The 23,683-nt window shown below is 36.2% G+C and overlaps 1 protein-coding gene across 1 annotated transcript in view; it reads left to right on the top strand.

The window, feature by feature from the left end:
- STK31 (serine/threonine kinase 31) overlaps positions 1–21,895 on the top strand; it is a 72,093-nt gene extending 50,198 nt beyond the window's left edge. The window contains 8 exon segments of the mRNA XM_090287801.1: positions 1,753–1,833; positions 3,608–3,733; positions 4,260–4,385; positions 4,558–4,644; positions 5,229–5,378; positions 8,043–8,165; positions 11,068–11,136; positions 21,523–21,895. Of these exon segments, the coding sequence (XP_090143927.1) occupies positions 1,753–1,833; positions 3,608–3,733; positions 4,260–4,385; positions 4,558–4,644; positions 5,229–5,378; positions 8,043–8,165; positions 11,068–11,136; positions 21,523–21,753 (993 nt within the window). The 3' untranslated portion in view covers positions 21,754–21,895.
- The last annotated feature ends 1,788 nt before the right edge of the window (positions 21,896–23,683 follow it).

Raw genomic sequence — 23,683 nt, 5'->3', positions numbered from 1 at the left:
GCATATAAGTTCTTTGGCTTCACCCTTTCCTATATTATTCTTATCTTCCCCTGTCTATTTTGTACCAACCGATTATGCTTCTTAGTCTCTGTACCATTTCCCCATTTCTCCGCCTTCCCCCTATCACTTAATTTTTTATGTTAACTTCCTTTTCTTTTTCTGATTATTTTTACAAGAATCAAGATTATAGCATAAACACACTTTGTTTACTGCTTATATTCTCTTTAGCAGAAAGCCTGAAGATTTTTTCCTTTACTAAAATTTATACAAACGTCATTTTGGCATTAGCACTGCAATGACAGCACTGAGAGAGCAGCATAAATTAAAGTAAAACTACCTGGTTGTAGGGGGAAGTTGCATCTTTAAGTTTCCAATCTACTACTAATTTTTTGACCTTGGAGAGTCAGCGAGCATGTTTTCACTTTAAAACGGAAGGAATATTGTATTTTATGTTTCAGGGATGTATAAAAGAGGTATTGGGTTGACCAAAAAGTTTGTTTTTTTCCGTAAGATGGCTCTCATAGTGCTCAATTGTCTTTAACTTCATTTGAAACAATTTTGTTAGAGTGTATCGTGACAGCTGTCATAGCAGCTTGTGTTAAAAAAAACTTGTCAAAATTGGTGAATTTTTGTGTAGCCATTTTAATATTGAAGATGGAAGAAGATAGGCAACATTTTCAGCTTACTATGTTTTATTATTTCAAGAAAGCTAAAAACACAACTGAAATGCAAAAAAGATTTGTGCAGTGTATGGAGAAGGTGCTGTGACTGATCAAATGTGTTAGAAGTGGTTCATGAAGTTTCGTGCTAGAGATTTCTCACTGGACGATGCTCCATGGTTGGGTAGACCAGTTGAAGTTGATAGCAATCAGATTGAGACATTGAGAATGATCAATGTTACACGATGCAGGAAATAGCTGACATACTCAAAATATCCAAATTAATTATTGGTGAAAATGAAAATTGTGTTTTTATTTTATGGAAAAAAAAAAATCTCACGGACTTTTTGGCCAAGCCAATAAATGAAAAATGGTGCTGTGAAAAATAAAAATACCATGAAAATAATAGATGTTTTCAGGTTATGTTTCATTTAGCAAACTCTCATGACTGTGGCTTCATTATTCACCTGGAATAAAACAGCCATCTCCGAGTGACTTGACAAGTGTCTAGACGTTTCACTTAATAAACATGTGATAAATGACTTTCTAAGAATCCTCAATTTTCACATTTGCTTCCAAGTGGCTTTTGTAGAGTTAAATTTTTTTCTTTCAAGGCTTTTATGTGTTTTTCCTCCTAAATGAAATGGTCATTTTAAACATGTCACTGGATTCTTACTTTTTGAGAATAATGACAATTTCACAATTTAAATTGGTGTACCATCACGCTTTTTCATTTTAGCTTTGAAGTGAGTGCTGAGTTTGGCCTTAGGTAAGATTTCGTGCAAAAAGATAAAATAAAAAAAATTTGTGCACACACACACACACACAAACACACACACCCCACCCCCACACCCAGATTAAAATTGGTAATTAAGTTTTTCTTTTAGTTAGGTGGTAATTTAGATCTAAGATGACTCTTGGTTTTTATTTGCTATTTATTTTTGTAGTAGAAGGCAAAATCAGTATGTATTTTAGGTCATATATTTTATTAAATTATACATCTTGTTAGGTAGATAATAGGGGAGATACTTGTATGTTATTTTTGCCTGAAGACCAACCTGACACATTTGAATATATATATTTTTTAATTTAGGAAAAGCTGAATAGCTTGGTACAGAAATGGTTCCCTGAGGTGCCTCTGCTTTATCCTGAAATAGGATTACAGAAGTACATGGTAAGCTTTGTCTCTTCTGATAATTACCACTGCAGAAAATGTGGAAAACTGATGATGTTAAAATCGTGTGTCAGTATTAAATTTATAATATCCTTACTGTAAAAATGTTTCTGATGAATAGTTCCTGGATTTTATTAGACATTTTCTCAAAATTGTCTTTAATACTGGCATACTGTATTTTACTTTTTATATTTGCATGTTTTTCTCTTTGTTTTTTCCCCTTCACACCCATTCACTTATTCACACTACAAGTGTTTTATTTTTTGATATGGTAAGCAGTTTTAGTTGCTAGTCATGAGGAATTTATGCAGAATGTACCTTTTAAAATCAAACTAGAAAAAATTCTAGAGAAATTGGTTAAGGTAGAGATGTTGATGTGGGTATAGCTTTCTAGGTAGGCAGGATTCAGAGCCTGAAAGATCAGGGTATTAGACAGAAGGGCAGTATGGGGCAGGATTGGTAAACTCTGGCTGTCAGGGCAGAATCTCTTAGCCCTGTGTTTTATGTTGCCTGATAGGGATGGGGGACTAGATACAATACTTATTCTTTACGATTGACATTAAGTCCATGATAATATCTTAAATATGGGACAGAAAGGGGTATTCACATAGACTTGTGAACTCATAAATGTGAAGATTAAAGTCCCTAGAACTGTTAAAGAAATTACTGTAAAATCTGTCCACACTAGACTTTAAAATAATGTGGGGTTTTCTTTGTAATTATTTAACTAGCTTAGAGGCTGTCATATGTAGAATGGGGTCAGTGAATATGTGGCACTGGGTAGGACTTGAGAATTAAAGAAATATGCTAACCTACTTTATTGTGGAAGATTATAGGAGGTTTGAATCATGGCTTAAGGACGTCTTCAATGATTTTAAGATGTTTAACTGGGATGTATACTTAGGAAACCCCTGTGAATCAATTGTAGGTTGTGGATTACTATATTGACAACACTTAAAAAAAAACAAAAAACCCAGCCCTGGTTGGTGTGGCTCTGTGGATTGAGTAACAGCCTGCAAACCAAAAGGTTGCCAGTTCGATTCCCAATCAGGGCGCATGTCTGGGTTGCAGGCCAGGTCCCCAGTTGTGGGCTTGTCAGAGGCAGCCACACATTGATGTTTCTCTCCCTCTCTTTCTCCCTTCTCCTTGCTCTAAAAATAAAATATATAAAAAATATTAAAAAAACAAAGCAAACCCAAAACAAGTTTAAAACCCCTGTTAACTAAAACTACACCACAGTGAAACTTAGTTTGATCTAAATAGTTGATATGCAGGTTTTGGTGCAAAAAATTACTTCTCTTAAAAAGTAGCAGAAATATCTAGTAGAATTAGAATATTTGGAAGCCATTTTCACTCTTGAGGATTCCAATAGATGCAGAGGTATTAGAATTACTTCATAGTAGTCATAATTTTTAGACTTCTCATTCCCATTCTACAACCTCCTTTTTGTTATCGTTTTAATATTTTTATTAGGAAACAAGTTTTGCAAGTAAACATCAGGGTTCCTTGGAAGTATGTCTGGTTAATCCCAGTCTTCTCTGGAGTCTGTTCTAGAACTGTAGCAGCAATTAAATGTATCATGATAACACTTTGGGTTGTAGTTCAAGAGCCAGGAACTAGAAAAAATAAGAAACTTTAAATATTTTTATTTTATTGGTTTTTGTAGTAGGGTTGATCATGTCCAGTTCAGCTAATAGCATGTAACTAGTTATGTTGATGATTTTGAAGTGCTGGGATTGTTTGGATTCTTACTGTAACAAAAACATGTGCCTAGAACTCTGGTGGTCTTTTTACCATGAGCTTGGAACGGGATCTTCTTGATGCTGAGCCCATGAAAGAACTTAGCAGCAAGCGTCCTTTGGTATGCTCTGAGATTAATGGGCAGATGATTCTTTTAAAGGTAAATTTAAGTTCTTCTGACTAGGGAAGACTCATAAATACAAAGGGGAGTGGTGGTATTACCTTTTAGGCGAGTAAAAACCCACTGTTTTCTAAATTATATTAGTTGACTAGCTTGATGATTATGCTTTCATTGACAGAACTAATTTTAAATTTAAAGCTTCCCTAAGTAATATATGTTCTTTAATAGGATATACTTGCTTTTTTTTTCAGGTGAACTTATCTTACTACATTTTATCTAGTAGCCTTTTATAATTCTTGTTTTTCTTACACTTCTCTTTGAAATTTTACCTTTTTTGCCAACTCAGTTTTCCAGTCTTTGATTTCTTCTTTTCATTGATCTGGGAAACTGTTACCATAATAACAGGATAATTAATTTGGCCTTAGTGGCTATGCATTGTGGAATGTATATTAAGCCACAGGTAGAATTGTTCTTTCCTTTCTAAATTATGTTTAAGTTGGAATGATGTATTATTAGAGTGGGATTTGTAATCTTGGAATTACCAGTGCTCTTTTTACGGTACAAGGGCTATTCTGTGGACGTTGATACAGAAGCCAGCGTGATTCAGAGAGCAGCTGCCTATCACAGAGCTTGCAGAGAAGCTAAAGAAGAGTCTGGGTTACTACCATTGATATTCCTATTTTTGTGTAAGGTAAAGTTCTTATGTTAATCTTCTGCAGAAAACATTTCATTTAAAACATTTTAACTTTAAGTTTTTTTAGAGGCAATTTATTTTAAAATAGTTATCTTGTACAGTCGGTGTATACTTACAGTATATTGAAGAATTGTTTACTTTGCGTCTCAGTCTCTGTTTCGCTTCTTAGAATGACCCTATGGCTTATTTGATGGTCCCGTACTACCCTAGAGCAAGCCTGGGTGCTATTCAAGCCAGTGTGCCTCTAACTGCAGAGGTAAGTACAAAGAACAAAAACAAAACAACTATTTCTATGGATATATTGAATGAGAAAACAACATCTAATATATATTGAGGGCATACTGCATGCTTTATGATATGTAAAATTTTGACTCATTACTCTGTTTGTTACATCACCCCTGTGATATGTTATCCCATTAAATAGAGATGAGAAAAATGAGGCTCACAGAGATTAAATGACTTGTACAACGTTCTAGCCAGTGACAGTGTTGGGACTTGATACCAAAAAGACCTAATTTCATCATAGATTTGAGTTAATGCCAATAAGGGACACCGTGAGTTTTCCTACCCAGAAATACTATTTCAGTCTCTTTTTTTCCTATGGTCATTATTTGTAATTAAGTCTTCCTAGAGATTGAAGTCTTATATATATGATGTCACCAGTTACATAATCAGGGCTTCTGGCCTTTAATTCTTTCTCCATGCTGTATTCTTATTCTTATTAAAGGTTCATTTGGAGGAAGCTTTACTCACTTCTGGAAAAGTCTTTTAATTAGAAGAGGTTCAGTATTAAAATGATTTGCCTACTTCCTGATTTCTTTTGTGTGTACTTACCTTTAGGAAGCTTTAAAGGTCATGAAAGGTGTTGCCCAGGGCTTGCATACATTGCACAAGGCTGGCATAATTCATGGATCGCTTCATCAGTACAATGTATTTGCTTTAAACCGTGAACAAGGAATTGTTGGAGATTTTGACTTCACCAAATCTGTGGTAAAACATCATGATTTTACAAATAAGTTCTAGACCTCATTTAATATTATTAGGCAGTATTTCAGCACTTTTACATGATATGATAATTTTTTATGAATTAATAATCTTTTCTTTTAAGATTTTAAGGTGTTTCAGGTAGTATAAGCAATTTGTCGTTATCAAGCTGGGTTCTGGAATAGGACTTTCTGAATTTTTGCATTATATTTTTAAACGATTAGTCTTAGGAGTAAGCTGACATTGTAGTCAATAGCATTGACAACATCAGTAATTTTTTTATCATCATCAGGATACATATATTTGCTGGGCAATACACAGGGAAAACTAGGTGGCTATTTTCTGCTTCTCCTTCTGTTAGTGCCCTGCCTCCTAATAGATTAAATTAGATACATATACTTCACGATTTTTTGATTAATGGGCATTTTTAGAAACTTGGGAACCTTGGACTTTTTCATTTAGTTTAAGTGCTGGCTAAACTACATTGGCTGTTAATTTGGTGCCGTTTTACCTCAGAAATAGCAAACAGACAATTAAAGGGAATATTGTGATCTTTTTATTTCTTTTGTTTGAATGGGCAGTCTCAAGTATATGTGGTCGTGCAGTAGCAATTTTCTTTTTAAAGATAACAGCTTTACTGAGATACAATTCACATATCATAATTCTGTAATTCAGTAGTTTTAATATTTTGCAAAGTTGTGCTTTATCATCACTATTTAAAGAAACCCCATACCAGTTGGCAGTTACCCCCATTTCCTTCTCTACTCAAGTCCTTTGGAAACCACTAATCCACTTTTTTTCTCTATGGATTTGCCTGTTCTAGACATTTCCTGTGAATGGAATCACACAATGTGTGGCCTTTTGTGATCAGGTTATGTCACTTAGCATGATGTTTTCAAGGTTCATCCATGTTGTAGTGTGCATGTGAACCTTGGTTTATTTTTGTTTTAATCCTTGCCTGAAGATACATTTATTGACTTTAAAGAGAGAGAAGGGGGGGGGGTAGGGGGTTGGGGAGAGAGAGAGAAAGAGAAAGAGAAACATTGATTAATTGCCTCTGGTATGTGCCCCGACTGAGGACCAAACTTGCAACCTAGGTATGTGTCCTGACTGGGAATTGAACTCATGCCCTTTTGGTGCATGGGATGATGCTCCAACCAACTGAGCCACACCAGCCAGGGCTGAACATCATTTTTAAAAAATGCCCAAATATTTCATTGTATGTATATACCAAATTTTATCATCAGTTGATGGATATTTATGTAGTTTCCACTTTTTGATTATTATGAATAATGCTGTTGTGAACATTAGTGTACAACTTTTTGTGTGGACATATGTTTTCCTTTCTCTCAGGAGTAGAATTGTTGGGTAATAAAGTAACTCTTGTTTTACTTATTTGAGGAACCAAACTATTTTTCAAAGTGGCTGCACCTTTTACATTCTCATATGAGCATTCCACTTTCTCTACATCTTTGCAAACATTTTATTGTCTGAGCAAGTTCCTTTTTTTTTAATTCTCACCCAAGGAAATGTTTATTAGAGAGAGAGGAAGGGTCGGGGGAGAGAGAGAACAAAACACTTCGATGTGAGAGAGAAACATCCTACGTATGTGCCCTGATTGGGAATTGAACCTGTAGCCTTTTGGTGCACGGGACAACACTCCAACGAACTGAGCCACCCGGCTGGGCAGAAGTTCCCTTTTGATAGTATAAGTCATAATGCTTTGTCCTTTGGGTATCTGCAAGTGACAGGGTAATGCCTGCCACCTGTATATATATGTTGTCTCAGTGGTTTTCATATGGTAGCCTAGAAATATTTTTAAAATGCATATGTAAAACTATAATGAAATGCTGGATTGTGAAGGATTTAGACCAGTAGTTCTCAACCTTCCTAATGCCGTGACCCTTTAACGCAGTTCCTCATGTTGTGGTGACCCCCAACCATAAAATTATTTTCGTTGCTACTTCATCACTGTAATTTTGCTACTGTTATGAATCGTAATGTAAATATCTGATATGCAGGATGTATTTTCATTGTTACAAATTGAACATAATTAAAGCATAGTGATTAATCACAAAAACAGTATGAAATTATATATGTGTTTTCCAATGGTCTTAGGCGACCCCTGTGAAAGGGTTGTTCAACCCCCAAAGGGGTCACGACCCACATGTTGAGAAGCGCTGATTTAGACAAAGCAGGTTTGCTGAAATATTTATTTTATCATATTAATTTATCTGAAAATTAAGATAGCACCCTAAGAAAAGTAACTAAATTATGAGTTTTAAAAAGTTCTCAACTCTTAGGGATCCTAGTTAACCTTTTGGGTAGCCATTTACACAGCTATGGACATCCTGGCCACTCCAAAACCTACTCTTCCCTCTCATATTGGTTTGTCAGCTGTCCTAGCTCTCAGAACATTGTTTTAATCCTTATTCAAAATGATTTGCTCTGAAATATTGATTACATTCACCCTTTGCTTCATTTTTCACACCAGTCTCAGATTGAAGTATTTAAACAGGAAGAGAAATTTGAAAAGTAGCCTGTGGTTGAGATCATTGTTTTTTGGACTTTAAAGTGCATATAAATCTCCTGGGGATCTTGTTAAAATGCAAGTTTTTATTCAGCATTTCTGGGGTGGCCTCTAAGATAGTTAACCTGTTGTTTTTGTAGAGTCAGCGAGCCTCGGTGAACATGATGGTTGGTGACTTGAGTTTGATATCACCTGAAGTGAAAATGGGAAAACCTGCTTCTCCAAGTTCTGACTTATATGCTTATGGCTGCCTTTTATTGTGGGTATGTTATTTTTTTATTGAAATAGGGCTGTCATTTAAATATCTATATATGTGTGTGTGTATATTTCAATATATGAAGTGATGGTTCTGTAGGGATTTTCCTCAACATGAAAAGCTGTAATAGATTTTTAGTAAAAAGTTGTTTTTTTCCTTTTAAAAAGTTTTATGATAAACTGTTGATGTACTTTTTATCACGTATTATGTACACTCTACAAATTGGCTTGTTATATATTTACATACTATGCTATTGCCTTAGTTTTATTAGAGTCAAGATTAACAGTGAAGATGATTTTGTCTTATGTTATCTGGAAGCATTTTATTCATATTTGGAAAATAAATGTTAAGTGAGCCTTGAATTAATGTTCTTGATTTCAGTTTAAACCAGATAGCTACAAGGAGGGGGCGGGGGCAGCCAAAAATACCCCTGGAATTTATTTATAAAAATTGTTTATTCATACATGTTTAAACTTCAGTAACCTTCCAAAAGTACTCTCCATTTGATGCAATATACTTATTGAAACATTTTTCCATTGCTCAAAACTGTTTTTGAACTCGCTGATTTTGGTGCCTTTTAGTGCTCCTGCTGTTTTTTGCTTCACTACTGCCACATTGGCAAAAAAAGTCACTTGGGCTAGATTGGGTGAATAGGGAGGGTGGGTCATGGGGGTCATGCCATTTTTGGTCAAAAACTGCTGAACACTCAGCACAGTGTGGACAGGTGTGCTTGCAAGTCACCCATCATGAAATGGGCAAATATGTGAAAGAGCCTTCAAAATAATTCACCGAAACTGAATGCAGCCTCTCACAATAACGCCAGCTGGTACACTGATACTTATGGGTTCCTAGAAAACTCACCTCGTGGGGGACGCCTGCACTATAAGGGGCAACTCTCCAGAAGATAATTGTTTTTTTTGGGTCCCCCTTCGTATTTCTTATTCATGGTTTAAACCCATTCTTCTGTGAATTATGAGGAATGAAGTATTAATCAGGGAAGAATATCTGTTCTGACTTCTTCTGGTTACCATTGTACTAGAGCAGCGGTTCTCAACATGTGGGTCGTGACCCCTTTTGGGGTCGAACAGCCCTTTCACAGGGTCGCCTAAGACCATCGGAAAACATATATATATAATTTCATATTGTTTTTGTGATTAATCACTATGCTTTAATTATGTTCAATCTGTAACAATGAAAATACATCCTGCATATCAGATATTTACATTACGATCCATAACAGTAGCAAAATTACAGTTATGAAGTAGCAACGAAAATAATTTTATGGTTGGGGGTCACCACAACATGAGGAACTGTATTAAAGGGTTGTGGCATTAGGAAGGTTGAGAACCGCTGTTCTAGAGGTTCTAATCTGAAGGTCAGGAAATTAAGGGCTCGATGGTAAATATTTTAAGGTTTTGTGGTCCATATGGTCTCTGTAGCATGAAAGCAGCCACAAACAGTATGTAAATGAATGTGTAGCTCTGTTCCAATAAAACTTTAGTTGTGGAACATTGAAATTTGAACTTCATACAATTTTCATTTTGAAGAAATAGTATTCTTTGATTTTTCTTTTAAACATTTAAAAATGTAAAAATCATTCTTGGCTTTGAGGCTGTACAAAAACAAGCATTGGAATAGATTTGGCATGCAAGCTGTCATTTGCTGATCCCAGTCTAGCCAGTTTAATAAGACAACAGAAGCAAAGAACGTACAGTTTGAAAAGGAAGAATTAAAGCAGTCTTTATTATGCAGAAAACCTTTAGTAGTACACATAGAGTTACTAGAACGAATAAGTAAATTCATAGAGATTACAGAAAAAAGTTGGCGTAATAATTGTGTTTCTGAATTGTAGCAAATAACAATAGGAAATTGAAATAAAAGATCACTTACAGAAGTATCAAAAATATGGAATTTTTAGGGATAAATTTGACAAAAGATGTATGACATCTATATGCTGAAAATTACCAAGTATTTTTTAGAGAAATTAAAGAAGAAATAAATGGAGAGATGTACCATGCTTATGGACTGGAAGACTCAATGTTATATGAATGTGAGTTCTTCTCAGATTGGTCTATAGGTTCAATACAGTTTCAACAAAAATGCTTCCAAACGTTACAGTTGTACTCAGCGGTGAAGAATCCAGAAATCCTTCTTCTTCTTTATTGAATTTCATTGTGTGGAACTTACTTGGATCTGGATTTAAATAAACCGTTTAAAAGTGAAATAATTTATGTGTTAATGAAATGATTAAAAATTTAAAAACTAGGTAGTTAACATTAAAGAATTAATAATAATTAGTGTGATATTGTGCTTATATCAAAGTAGACTTTATCTTTTAGAAATACATACTAAAATATTTATGGATTAAAAGACATGTATAGGATTTGCCTGAAAAATAATATATATAGGTTTGTGCATAGGGCAGGAGTGATTATTGGTTGATTGTTGTTGGGACTGAGTGATGAATACATAAAATTCAGATTATCTTTGAGTATGTAAGAAATTATAATAGGTTTTAAAAAAATTTAATGTGTATTTCTTGAACAAAGGTTAGGTATTAGGGAGGAATAAAACCCTGATTTATTTTCTTTGTACCTAATATACGAGTATTGGTGAAACCAACTTGAAATAAACTTCTAAATTTTAATATATTTGCTTGGAAGGTATTAAAACTGCTTATACCGTGTGTGATCATTCTGATTGATACTTTAGGGGTCCCAGGAACTGTTTGGTCGCTTGTGCACAAGTTCTTATTATAATGAAAGTGTTTCTATCGTGCAAGGATTAATGTGCTTCCTTTGAGTTAGCTCTTCTCTTTTCACCAGAATCTGAAGAGTTCCAGATTTGGCTCTGTTACAAGGTCAATATTGGTACATTAGGAATTTATTCTTTCTCATTTTCTTTAACAGCTTTCTGTTCAAAACCAGCAATTTGAGACCAATGAAGATGGAATCCCGAAAGTGGATCAGTTTCGTTTGGTATGTGACTTTTTTTGTCATTTACTTGTTGGAAATGTAGTATACAGTAGATGTGTAGTCTTTATGTAAATTTAAATACTTGACTGAAAAATGTCCTCCGATTTTTGTGTGAGTGCCAAATAGTATTCACAAAAAATAGTGAAAAAAAATTTTTTTAAGTATGTTTTATTATGTTGTTACAGTAGTTCCAATTTTTTTTTCCCCTTTGCTTCCCTCCACCCAGTACCCTCCTTCCCTCCAGCAATTCCACCCCCCTTAGTTCATGTCTATGGATCATGCATCTAAGTACTTTGGCTTCACCCTTCCCTATATTATTCTTAACTTCCTCCTGTCTATTTTGTACCAACCAATTATGCTTCTTAGTCCCTGCACCATTTCCCCATTTCTCCCTCTACCCCCTCCCAGCTGATAACCCTCCAAATGATCCCCATACCTATGATTCTGTTCCTATTCTGGTTTGCTTAATTGGATTTGTTTTTATTTTTTAGATTCAGTTGCTGATACTTCTGAGTTTGTTGTCATTTTAGTGTTCATAGTTTTGACCTTCTTTTTCTTAAGTAAGTCCCTTTGACATTTCATATAATAATGGCTTGGTGATGATGAATTCCTTTAGTTTCTTCTTGTCTGGGAAGCACTTCATCTGCCCTTCCATTCCAAATGATAGCTTTGCTGGATAGAGTAATCTTGGTTGTAGGTTGCTTTTCATCACATTGAATACTGCTTGCCAGTCCCTTCTTGCCTGCAAAGTGTCCTCTGAGAAATCAGCAGATAGTCCTATAGGCACGCACCTGTAGGCAACTCTATGCCTGTCTCTTGCTGCCCCCAGGACTCTCCCTTTATCTTTCACTTTTGGCATCTCAGTTATGATGCGTCCTGGTGTGGTCCCCTCTGGGTCCAGTTCGCCTGGGACCCTCTGTGTTCCCAGACCTGTATGCCCATTTCCTTCACAAAATTTGGGAAGTTTTCCTCATTGTTTTCAATTCTTGCTTTCTCATTCTGCACTGGTTGACTTTTTTTTCTTATGTTCAAAATCATTGATTGGAACCCTGATTTCCTTCCCTTCACCACTGGTTTTGTGTGGATTTTCCTTCGTTTCACTTAGCATAGCCTTCACCTCTTCACTTATGCGTTTGCCATACTCAAGCGTATCTGTCAAGCCTGTGAGCATCTTTATCACCAGTGTTTTGAATTCTGCGTCTGTTAGGTTGTCTACCTCCTCATCTGTTAGGTTGGCTATTTCCTTGTCACTTAGTTCTCCCACTGGAACCTGGATCCGTTCCCCCCTTTGGGCCATACTTCCCTGTCTCCTCATTCTGACAGGCACCTGTGTTTGTTTGCCTCCGTATCCCAGGTAGAGCTGTTGCTCCTACTATGTTGAAAGGGGCGGAGCCTTAGGTATTCGTCAGTACAGGCCACCTGTTTCACCACGTTGTGGTGCTATATGTGGGGGAGGGGTCCGAGAGGGAACAATGCCGCCTGCCTAGCACTTGGCCCTTTTCCAGGCACCTCTCCCACTTCCACACCAGACTGGTGCCCCTCTAGTTGCTGCCCTGGTCGTCGTTCCCAAAGTGGGTGGGTCTGCGGACGTTCTAGGACAGTGGGGGCCCTTTGAACAAGTGGACTCTGCTGAGAGACCGGCAGTTTCTTCCTCCGTCTCAACCCCCACTGGTCGGCACAGTCAGAAGCAATGAGGCTTGATTTTCCCTGGTGCTGGGACTGTAAGCTGCGAGGTCTGGTGAGGAGCTGGGAATGCTCCCCAGGTGTTCCTCCTGACTTTTTAAAATGTGTGCGCTTTCCACCAGCCTGCCGCCACCACACTGCGTCCTCTCTGCCCCGGCTCTGCGGCTACCTGTCTGGATGAGTATTTCTTTTTTGTATCTTTGTTTGCTCGACTTCCATGCAGTTTGATTTTCTGGAACTTCTGGTTGTTTCTAGTTTTGAGCTAGTTGTATTCCTTCTTAGTTGTGGAGGGAGATGCACCGTGTCTGTCTACGCCTCCATCTTGGCCTGAAGTCTGAAAAAAATTTAAGTGTCTTAGTTAAACTACTGCTGGAGAAGGCTGCTGGAATGTATGCTTGTCACACAAACTATATAAATAAGTAACAAGGAAAAATAGTCTTTACTGTATCTTCCAAGATTGTATTAAAATTAATCTTCTACTCTTTTTATAAATACCTGACTGTATTTTGTCACACATCTGTGTCATTCATATTGCTTTGCCATTCATATATGTATTCAGCCAACATTTTGAGTACCTGACATATACCAAGAATTGAACTAGGAGCTGGGTAACTAGGATTGCAGCATTGAAGAAATTAATAATTCAGAAATGTGAACAAGTAAACAACCAAGATCTGTAAATAGAGTAATAAGAAAGTACTTTAGAGGAAGCCAGTTTTTAATTTTGCAGAGAAAGTGGGAGGGAAGAGGTAGATCACAAAGATCACTGAATATTTAATTTGAGGTGAGTCTCCAAGATTGAGTTAGGAATTTACATGAGGTAGAGTGAGGTGATAGCCATTTCTGATAAAGATAATAGCCTGCCCTAAGACATGAAAATATTAAATTTTTTTGAAATGGAGTAGTCCAGTATGACTAGACATTGAGGTGAAATACTGCAGTAAATGTGTCTGTAAAAGTAAAATGATCAGGTTTTAAAAGTTCTCATGTCATTTTTTAAAGAGAAAATAGTTATTTTAAAATATTTTGCCATGTTTTATATGACTTTATTTTTTTAAGAGCAGTTTTTAAGTTCACAGAAAAATCGAGAGGAAGGTACAGATATTTCTCACATACTTCCTTCCCCCGCATCTGCACAGTGCACCCATTATCAGCATCCCCCACAAGCGTGGTACCTTTGTTGTAACTGATGGACCTACACTGACACATCATTATCACCTAAAGTCTTTAGTTTACATTAGGGTTCACTCTTCGTGTACATTCTTAGGGGCTCAGAGAAATAATGAGGACATGTAGCCACCATCTTGTATTACACAGAATACTTTCACTGCCCCCAAAATCCTCTGTGCTCTGCCTGTTTATCTCTGCCTCCCCCAGGTCTTGGGAGCCATTGATATTTTTTACACTCTCCATAGTTTTGCTTTTTCCAGAATGTCCTATAGTTGAAATCATACAGTATGTGGCATTTTGGATTGGCTTTTCTGCATTTAGTAGTATGCATCCACGGTTCCTGCAGGTCTTCTTATGGCTTGCTAGCTCATTTCCTTTTGTTGCTGAATAATAATTCCATCGTCTGGATGTATCACAGTTTATCCACTCACCTACAAGAAGATGTCTTGGTTACTTCCAGGTTTCTGCAATTATTAATAAACTGCAATAAACATGCACGTGCAGTTTTTTGTGAGGACTTAGTTCATTTCCTTGGGTCAGTACCCAGGAGTGCAGTTGCTGTACTGTATGGTAAGGGGACGTTTAGTTTTGTAAGGAACTGCCAGAGTGTCTCCCAGAGTTGCTGCACTGTTCTGCATTCCCACCAGTGGTAAGTGCGAGCTCCTTTTGCTCCACCTCCTTGTCAGAATTTGGTACTGTCAGTGTTCTGGATTTTGGGCATTCTCAAAGATGTGTAGTGGTATCTTTTGTTGCTGTGATTTACATTTCCCTGATGAAATGATGTGAAGTGTCTTTTCATATGCTTATTTACCATCTGTGTATCTTCTTTGATGCGCCATCTGACAAGAACTTTGGCCCAGTTAAAAAATTTATTTTTATCCTCACCCAAGGACATTTTCTCATTCCTTTTAGAGAGAAAGGAAGGGAGACAGAGGCAGAGAGACAGACAGACATCGATGAGAGAAAAACATCAATTGGTTGCCTTCTTGTACGTGCCCCAACATACTTTATTATATTAGTTTCAGGTGTATACCCCAGTGATTAGACATAACAGAACTAAGTGAACATCCCGGTAAAATCTCACACCCACCTGACACTATACATAGTTATTAGAATCTTATGGACTGTATTCCTTGTGCTGTACTTTACACCCCCGTGACTATTCTGTAACTGCCAATTTGTACTTCTTAATCCTTTCAACCTTTTTCACCCATCCTTCTAGTCCCCTCTCCCATCTGGGAACCATCAGAATGTCCTCTGTATCTATGAGTCTGTTTCTGTTTTGCTTGTTTGTTTGTTTTTTAGATTTAATGGTTGATAATATGTATTTATTGCCATTTCATTGTTCTTATTTTTAAATCTTTTTTCTTCTTCTTAAAGAAGATCCTTTAACATTTCATATGATACTGGTTTGGTGGCGATAAACTCCTTTAGCTTCTTCTTGTTTGGGAAGCTCTTTATCTGTACTTTGATTCTAAATGATAGATTTGCTAGGTAATCTTGGGTATACGTCCTGCTTTACATCATATTGAATATTTCTTGCAATCCCTTCTGGCCTGCAAAGTTTCTGTTGAGAAATAAGCTCCCTTGTAGGTAACTAACTGCTTTTCTCCTGTTGCTTTTCAGATTCTCTCTTTGTCTTTAATATTTTTTCATTTTAATTATGATGTGTCTTGGTGTGGGCCTCCTTGGGTTTATCTTGTTTGGCACTCTGTGCTTCCTGGACAAAGTCTTATTTCCTTAACCAAGTTAGGGAAGTTTTCTGTCATTATTTTTTCAAAGAGGTTTTCAATTTCTTACTCTCCTCCTTCTGGCACCCCCATAATGTGAATGTTGGTATACTTGAAGTTGTCCCAGAAGCTCTTGTAAACTATCCTCATTTTTTGCTTTTTGTTTTGCTATTCTGATGGGGTATTTTATGCTTTCTTATATTCCAAATCACTGTTTTGATTCTTGGCTTCACCTACTCGACTGTTGATTCCCTGTAAATTATTCTTCACTTAAGTTAGTGTATTCTTTATTTCAGACTGGTCCTTCTTCATGCTGTTGAGGTTCGCACTAGGTTCATTGAGCATCCTTATAAGCCATGCTTTCAACTTTGCATCTAGTAGATGGCTTGTCTCCATTTTATTTCGTTTTCTTCCTGGAGTTTTGTTATGTGTTTTTTCATTTAGGCCATGTTTCTGTGTCTCCTTATCTTGGCGGCCTTTTTGTGTTTGTTTCTATGTGTTAGGTAGAGCTGCTATGTCTCCCAGGCTTGGTAGAGTGGCCTAATGGTGTTCTTTAGGGTCCAGTGACACAGCCTCCCCGCTCACCCAGGCTGTGCACTAGAGGTGTACCTACCTGTGTGGGCTCTGTACACCCTTCTGCTATAGTTTAGCGTTGATTGCTGTTAGCACATCAGTGGGAGGAATTTGCCCCCAAGCCAATCACCTGCAAGGACTTACTATGACCACCGTTCACTGACTTCTGACCACTGTGGAGGATCAGCTGTTCAGGGGCCCATCCCACATCGCAGGACTTATTTCAGTGGGGCTCTGGTGTCTGCTGAGTCCACTTCTTAAGTGTGTCGCTTATGGAGGTGGTTGGGTGGTGGTGCTTTGATGTGGTCTGAAGCTGTTCACTGGGTGCACTGGCTCTGGGGCCTCTTGGGAGGAGCGGGCTAGGTCAGCTGCTGGCTGTGTCTGCCTGGTGCTGCCCAGCGTGAGTTACAAAGCCATCTGCAGGTGGTGGCTGCTGCTTGTGCTGCGCTTGGAGGTGCCCAGGTGATTCCAAGCTACAAACCGAGGCTGCTGAAGTAGCCCTCCTGATTTATATCAGCCACACGTGCATGTGAGACCAACTTGTTCTGTGGCTCTGCCCCTCTTACCAGTCTTGATATGGCTTCTTTAATTCCTTAGTCGTAGGACTTTCATTCAGCCAGATTTCAGGCAGTTCTGAATGATAGTTCTGTGTTTTAGCTGTAATTTTAATGTGGCTATTAGAAGTCTTTCATGGTTCCATATTAATTTTAGGATTGTTTTCTGTTTCTGTGGAAAATGCCACTGGAATTTTGAAAATGATTGCACTGAATATTTTGGTCACTTTGGGTAATATAGAAATTTTAATAATATTCTTTCAATCCATGAACATGGACTGTCTTTCCATTTATTTATGTCTTCAGTTTTTCAATTAAAAAAAAAAGATTTTATTTACTTGTTTAATTTAGAGAGAGGGGAAGGAGAAAGAGAGGAAGAAAAACATCAATGTGTGAGAGAAACGACAATTGGTTACGTCTCGCATGCCCCCGACTGGGGCCCTAACCCCCAACCCAGGCATGTGCCCTGACCAGGATAATCAAACCGGTGACCTTCTAGTTTGCGAGATGACGCCCAACCCACTGAGCCACCCTAGTCAGTGCTTTTTCAGTTTTTTTCATCAATGATTTATAGTGTTCAGTGTACAGATCTTTCACTGCCATGGCTAAATTTATTACTAAGTATCTTATTTTTGATGCTACTGTAAATTGCATTTTTAAAAATTTCTTTTTCGATGTTTTGTTGTTAATATATAGACAGAACTTATTTTTGTGTGTTAACTTTGTATCCTGCAACTTTACTATTTTCATTGATTAGTTCTAACAGTTTTTTTTTTTTTTTTTGGAGCCTTTAGCATTTTCTATATGTGAGGTCATGTCTTCTGCAAACAGAGGTATTTTCTTCCTTTTGATTGGGATGCCTTTCATTACTTTTTCTTGTCTGATTTATCTGGCTAGGAATTTTAGTATTGTGTTGAATAGGAATGGGGGGGGTGTAGGCCTCCTTGTCCTGTTCTTGATCTTACAGTGAAAGCTTTCAACCTTTCACCACTGAGTATGATGATAGCTGTGGGTTTGTCATATATGGCTTTTATTATGTTCCTTCTATATCCAGTTTGTTGAGAGTTTATTATGTATAGATGCTAAATTTTGTCAAATGATTTTTCCACATCTGTCGCGATGAGTGTGTGATTTTTCTTTCTTTTTATTAATGTGATATATCATGTTTATTGATTGTTATGTGCTGAACTGTTATTGCTTTCCAGGAATGAATTCTACTTTATCATAGTGTACAATTACTTTAATGTGCTTTAAGGTTCAGTTTACTAGGGTTTGGTTGAGAATTTTGTGACTGTATTCATCAGGATTATTAGGCTCTAGTTTAGTTCTCCTGTAGTGTCCTTATCTGACTTTGATACCAGGGTAATGTTGGCGTTATAAAATGTTTGGGAGTGTTCCCTCTTTCTTAATTTTTTGAAAGAGTTTGGGAAGGACTGGCATTAATTCTTCTTTCAATATTTGGTAGAATTCATCAATGAAACTGTCTGGTACTGGGATTTTCTTTATTGGGAGGTTTTTGGTTACTAATTTAGTTTTCCTTAATTGTTATGGCTATGTCCAAGCTTTCTTCTTCTTCATGATTCAGTCTTGGTAGGTTGTATGTTTCTAGGAAATTATGCATTTCTTCTGAGTTGTTCACTTTTTGGCTGTACTCATTCATAATTATCCCTTAGCATTTTTTGTATTTTTGTGGAATTAGTTGCAATTTCTTCTCTTTTGATTCTGATTTTGGTCTCCTCTTTCTCTTTTCTAAGTTAGCCTAGCTAAAGGTTTGTTGATTTTGTTTATATTTAAAAAAAAAAAAAATCTTAGGTTTATCAATTTTTAAATTTTCTGTTTCATTTATTTCTGCTTTAACTTTTATTTTCTTCCTTTTAGTACCTTTTGGCTTAGTTTGGTCTTTTTTTATGTTCTTGAGATTTAAAGATAGTTTTAAATTATTTTTTAAAAAAAATATGTAAGCATTTACTGCAAATGAGCTTCCCTTTTAGTACCACTTTTGCTTCATCCCATCAGTTTTGGTTTTTCTGAGTTTGTCCTGGTATTTTCTAATTTTCCTTTAAATGTCTTCATTGACAAATGGTTGTTCAGAAACATATTTTAATTTCTACATATTTGTTAATTTTACTATTTTCTTATGTCACTGATTTCTAGTTTTACATAGTTCCAGTCAGAAAAAATACTTGGATGATATCAATCTTCTTGGTTTTGTTAAGATTTTTTTCTGACCTAGCATGTGTTCTATTCTAGAGGATGTTCTAAGTCTGTTAGATCCTTTTGGTTTAGTGTTGTCCAGGCCTGGTCTTTCCTATTGATTTTCTGTCCAGAGGTATTGAAGTCGTCTATTACTGTATTGCTGTTTTTCTCTTCAAGTCTGTCAATGTTTGCTTTGTATATTTAGGAGATCTGATTTTGGGTGTGTGTATATATATTTATTATTATTCTTATCTTTTTGTTGAATTGACACTTTTTTCATTATGTAATAACTTTGTTGGTGGTGTTTTCAGTTAAAGTCTTATTTTATCTGATAAAGTATGGTCACTGATTTCTGCTCTCTTTTGGTTATTATTTGCATGGAATATTTTTTTCCATTCCTTTACTTTTCAACCTGTATGTGTCCTTAAATGTAAAGTGAGCCTCTAATAGGGAGCATACAGTTTAGGTGTTTTTGTTTGTTTTATTCAGTTATCCACTCGATTTCTTTTTATGGGAAGGTATTTAATCCATTTACATTCGAAGTAAAAGGTATATTTCCAAATCAAATTCAAGATACTGGGTTATAAATTCTAATATTAAATTCAGATTTCCTCTTCTTTTTATACTAATAATCTTAGTTTTTATGATATTAACAATTACATAATTGCTGTACCCTACAATAAGTGTAATAGTTTGAAAATAACAATATTATTAGAAACAGTAAGGTTATTGAATAGTTCAGCATTTCTTTGAAGGTCTTTCTTTTTGACCTTGGGATGTATCTCAATAGATCTTTATCCCACTAACATTTGCAGTCAGAATACTTGTTTTAAAGTCACTAGAAATAATTAATTTCTATGTGATTATGTCATCTGCTATGTATACCTGTTTCCTTTTGGTTTTGACTTTTAGGTATTGCTTTTCTGTTTGTTCTGCAATTGTGTTTTTTTGTTTTGTAAAATTTTATAGTCTTAAGAGAGTGAAAAGCTTAAGGAAGAAATTTTTGTCTTGAATGATTTTGGGGAATTGAGTAATTAAACAATATGTATGTAATTTTATACATTTTTATCTTTAACTTTTATTGTTATTTTATATTATTTATTTATTTAATTTTTAAAGATTTTTGATATATTTGAAATTATCCTGGTGTTTGGTTGGAGGAATATATCTAATTTTATCTTTTTCCATTGGGTATCAATTTGTCCCAATACCTTTTATTAAAAAGTTACCCCCTCACTCCATTGGAAAATGCCATCATTTCATATATTGATACTTTATATGTATGGGGTATATTTTGAGTTTCTCTATTTTGTTCTGTTGTTTTGTTTATTCATATTCTTTCAATGAACAGGCTTTATAGTCTTTTAATACTTGGGAGGGCTAGTTTTTTCCACTTCGCTATTTTTATTAGAACTTTCATGTTTCTTCTTATTATTCTTCTAAAAGATCTTTACAGTTATTTAGTTCTAAGGTGGGAGCAGTGATTGTATTTTATTGGCAATATGTAAGTTTATAAATATACTTAGGGAAGATTGACACATTTGAGATGAAAGCCTTTTTGTTTAAAAACATGATTTTCTACTTGTTCTAAATTTACTTTTGTGATTTTCAAGAGCATGTGCTGTATTTATCAGAGCTTTCAATTTTTAAAAAAGTTTATACCTATCTTTAAATATGTTTAAAAAGATATTCTGTAGAGTGCATTACGGGACTTGGCATTTATTCATTTAGCAAATGAATGTCTGACGCTGTACTGGTTGTTGGAGATGAAGTCATAAGCTACATGTCTGAACTTAGAGATCTTAGAATCTGATGAGAACAGTAGCAATATACAGGTGATTTTCATTCAGTGTGAAATATGGTCTTATTGGAGTCACCATTGCAATACAGAAACGGCATATTTAGGTGATTTGGGAGGTAGATATAATAGAGGAACAACATTATAGTGTTGTTTACATGCGATAATACTAAAAAAGTTCTTTGAAATAGTGGCACATAATAAATTCTAACTTGCATAGCAATGATGATAATGGTAGTGGTGGAAGAAGAGTTCCCAGAGATCACTTCAAATCTGAAATCAGAAGCAGTTGGCCAGGTAAAGCAGGGTACCCTCCCAGACAAGGGGCTTCAGTGTAAAATTTCTATCATGTCAAACTCTGACCAGTGCCCTAAAAAAAGAGGGAAAAGGGGAAGTTATAAGATGTCCTTTTCTGGAATTTCATTTGTTTTTGAGATATTTCAGCTGTGATTGTTTTGCAGTTCAACTTCATTGTTTTATTACAGAGTCATCCATTTCTAATAAAAACTAGCTGAATTTTGTAGAAATTAAAAATATCAAAAGAGGAAAAATTAATTTTAGCTCTGTATCATTGGTTAAAAGTATTTTTGAATTGGATCCTCCTTATTGCAGGTTTATCCTTTTGCTTGTTTTTTTTTATTTTTTATTTTATTTTTGTTTTGTAACATCTCTTCTTTCCTTGCAGGATGATAATGTCAAATCACTCCTTTATAGCCTGATCTATTGTAGAAGTTCAATGACTGCTGAGCAAGTTATGAATGCTGAGTGTTTCTTGCTACCAAACGGGAAATCGACTCCCAACCCAGAAAAAGATACTGAATATGCCCAATATAAAGAGGAAGAAGAATTAAAGTTGGAAAACTAGGATAAACATAAGGAAAAGATAAGAAGTGGTGAAGTCAACTTTGATGGTTAGATTAGGATTCTTTTGTTGTAGCAGGTGTTCCTTTCTAAAACTTTGTTTAGTTTAGTTAAATGAATAGAAAAAAAAGCTGGAAGTGTTCTGTAGCTAGTTGGGTTGTGTTTTTGGTATTCCAGTTATAAAAAATAAAATATGTTTGTGCAAAAAGTTGTATACTTTGATATTTCCTTTAATTGGAGATAAGGATTTTCTGTCTGTATTGCTTTTTGAAATTGCATAATTAGACTATGATACTTGTACTAGAAAAGGGTATTAGATTAGATTGTTGGGCAGATCCTATATAGAATTTTAGTTTGTTGGCCAGCTGATGATGAAGGGTGACATTTTTATTCAATAAATGACAGTTTGCTTCTGCTTTGTACCCAGTTCTAGGGGTATAAAGATAAACAAAACACAGTCCTTACACTTACACAGCACATAATCTATTGAGAAAGTCAGAGGTACAAACAGATCTTCATAATATAATATGGAACATCCAGTGATAGCTCTGGACTGAGCTTTTGGTGATTAAAGAGGAAGGGTACTTGTATTAAGGAAGAGGGCTTTCTGAACGGTGATCCTACCTTAGTTAAATCTTAAAGGATGAGTGCTAAAGGTCAAGGAGAAGTAAGAGTATCTTAATGAGCAGAGAAAGCATGATGAAAGCCCAGAAGGGAGAAAGTTTGGTGTGTTTAATAGTATAAAATCTGTGGCAGGGAACGGTCATATACAGAGATGAGGGCTTTGTACGAAGTAATGAAAGGTTTATACCTGTCAGAATATAAAGGTAGCCAGGATGCAAACCTAGTCAGATAACAGGATATGTTAATTAATCTGGTCAGAACAACAGCAACAATATGCAAATGATCTACTGAATATGCCATGTGACAAACTCACCCTCGCTGAAATGTGCAGTTGGCAAGCTTAAAAAGCACCTGCAGAAGTGCGGGTGGGACTTACACGGACCCACGTGGAGTCCCCATTCCCTTGCTCCCCGTTCCCTTGCTCCTATAGGCCCTTGAGTTGGTGTGGGAGTTGCCTTCCTCCCCCCCCCCCGCCCCCCCCACCCCTGATGCCTTTTCCCTCAATAAACCCATTGCCTGCACCCACTGTGGTTTCTGGGTGATTTCTCAGAGCAAGGCTGCTCTGGCAATACCTTAATCATTTTATAGGATATGTGGAGTCATTGAAGAATTTTAAACAGCTTTAGGTTCCTCAAACTCCATCTTCTACCTACCACCAGGATAGGAGGTAGGGAGACTGGTTAGAAGGCTCTTATAAAAAAGTAGGTGTGAGAAATGACGGAAACAGATACAGGCAAGTAGAAATAACGATGAAACATGGGGCAAATTCATGAAGTAATGGGGCAAATCCGTTGGACTTGGTGAAGTACATGTAGACTAAAGTATGGTAGAGTCTCTAGTTGCCTATTCAAAATCCAGCCAGTTTTATTTGGGGTGGCAGTGTACTTGGCTAAAATATTACATTTACCATTTTCTGTTAGTTGAGGTCTTTTGACTAGGTTGTTGCAAATAAGGCTCCTTAAAAGGAGGTGACCTAGGTGCTGGCTGAAATATGAGTAATGTCCTTAGAAACCTGTGAACTAGGATGATGCAGCAGCAATTTAGAAGGAGCTGGTGTTCCTAATCCTTCTGGCGCCTCTATAGTAGCCTCAAGATTTCATGTTATTTGAGATAATAAATCCTTTCATCAAGGTGTTTTCCCTGTGCATCACCTGGGAATTTAGTAGAAATGCTAATTCTTGACTCTACCTAGAACTACTGAGTGAGAATCTCTGAGGATGGCATCTGGTAATCTGTTTTAACAAGAGCTCAAGAGCTCTGAGTTATTCTAATGCATATTAAAGAGAACCATTGCCACACATTCAAGCCATTCCCACCTTTTTGGTTTCCTGTTTCATAATAGAACACACATTTAGCTGATG

The sequence above is a fragment of the Furipterus horrens genome, unplaced genomic scaffold, assembly GCF_987537825.1.
Source record: "Furipterus horrens unplaced genomic scaffold, mFurHor1.1.pri manual_scaffold_9, whole genome shotgun sequence".
NCBI lineage: Eukaryota > Metazoa > Chordata > Mammalia > Chiroptera > Furipteridae > Furipterus > Furipterus horrens.
The sequence above is the reverse complement of the archived record's forward strand: the minus strand, read 5'-3'. Positions and strand labels throughout refer to the sequence as shown.